This window comes from Geospiza fortis, unplaced genomic scaffold (assembly GCF_000277835.1).
Source record: "Geospiza fortis unplaced genomic scaffold, GeoFor_1.0 scaffold4758, whole genome shotgun sequence".
NCBI lineage: Eukaryota > Metazoa > Chordata > Aves > Passeriformes > Thraupidae > Geospiza > Geospiza fortis.
In genome coordinates, this window is record NW_005055180.1 from 13,786 (window position 1) to 14,294 (window position 509).

Here is a 509-nt window from a genome sequence, read left to right on the forward strand (position 1 = left end):
AGACCCCCCCACTCACCACAGCCATAGGCCTTGTTGGCCTCCATGGTGCGGGCGGCGGCCTTGGCAGCCTCGCAGCCAATCAGGTGCCGGTATTTGTCCTTGTAATCGTTGGGGGGGCCCGGGAGGGCAGGGCCAGACTCGAGCTCCGCCTCCTCTTGCTGTGCCGCCAGCTCCTGCAGGTGAGCAGTCAGCAATAAGCCCCGCCCACCAGGGGCCACACCCAGGTAAGCCCTTCCCCCATCATACCTACACACCCCGACCACCTGGCCACGCCCTGCTGAGCCCTGCCTATATACCATTTAAACCCCACCCACAATAAGCCACGCCTACCCAGGCCACACCCACCCAGCCCATGCCACACCCAGGTAAGCCCTCCCTCCATCACGCATACATGCCCCACCCATATATCAGTTAAACCCCACCCACTCTAAGCCCCGCCTACCCGGAGGCGGCGCCGTTCCTCGGCCCGGGCCCGGTCCCACTCCTCCCCCCGCCGCGACGCCTCCACC

At 65.8% G+C, this 509-nt stretch overlaps 1 protein-coding gene across 1 annotated transcript in view; it reads right to left on the reverse strand.

The window, feature by feature from the left end:
• Positions 1 to 509, reverse strand: part of SPAG7 (sperm associated antigen 7) — a 12,213-nt gene that overhangs the window by 7,400 nt on the left and 4,304 nt on the right. The window contains exons 7-8 of the mRNA XM_031065747.1: positions 443 to 509; positions 17 to 173 (exon numbers count right to left, since the gene is read on the reverse strand). The exon at positions 443 to 509 is cut by the window's right edge and continues 51 nt beyond it. Of these exons, the coding sequence (XP_030921607.1) occupies positions 17 to 173; positions 443 to 509 (224 nt within the window). The remainder of the gene's footprint in view (positions 1 to 16; positions 174 to 442) is intronic.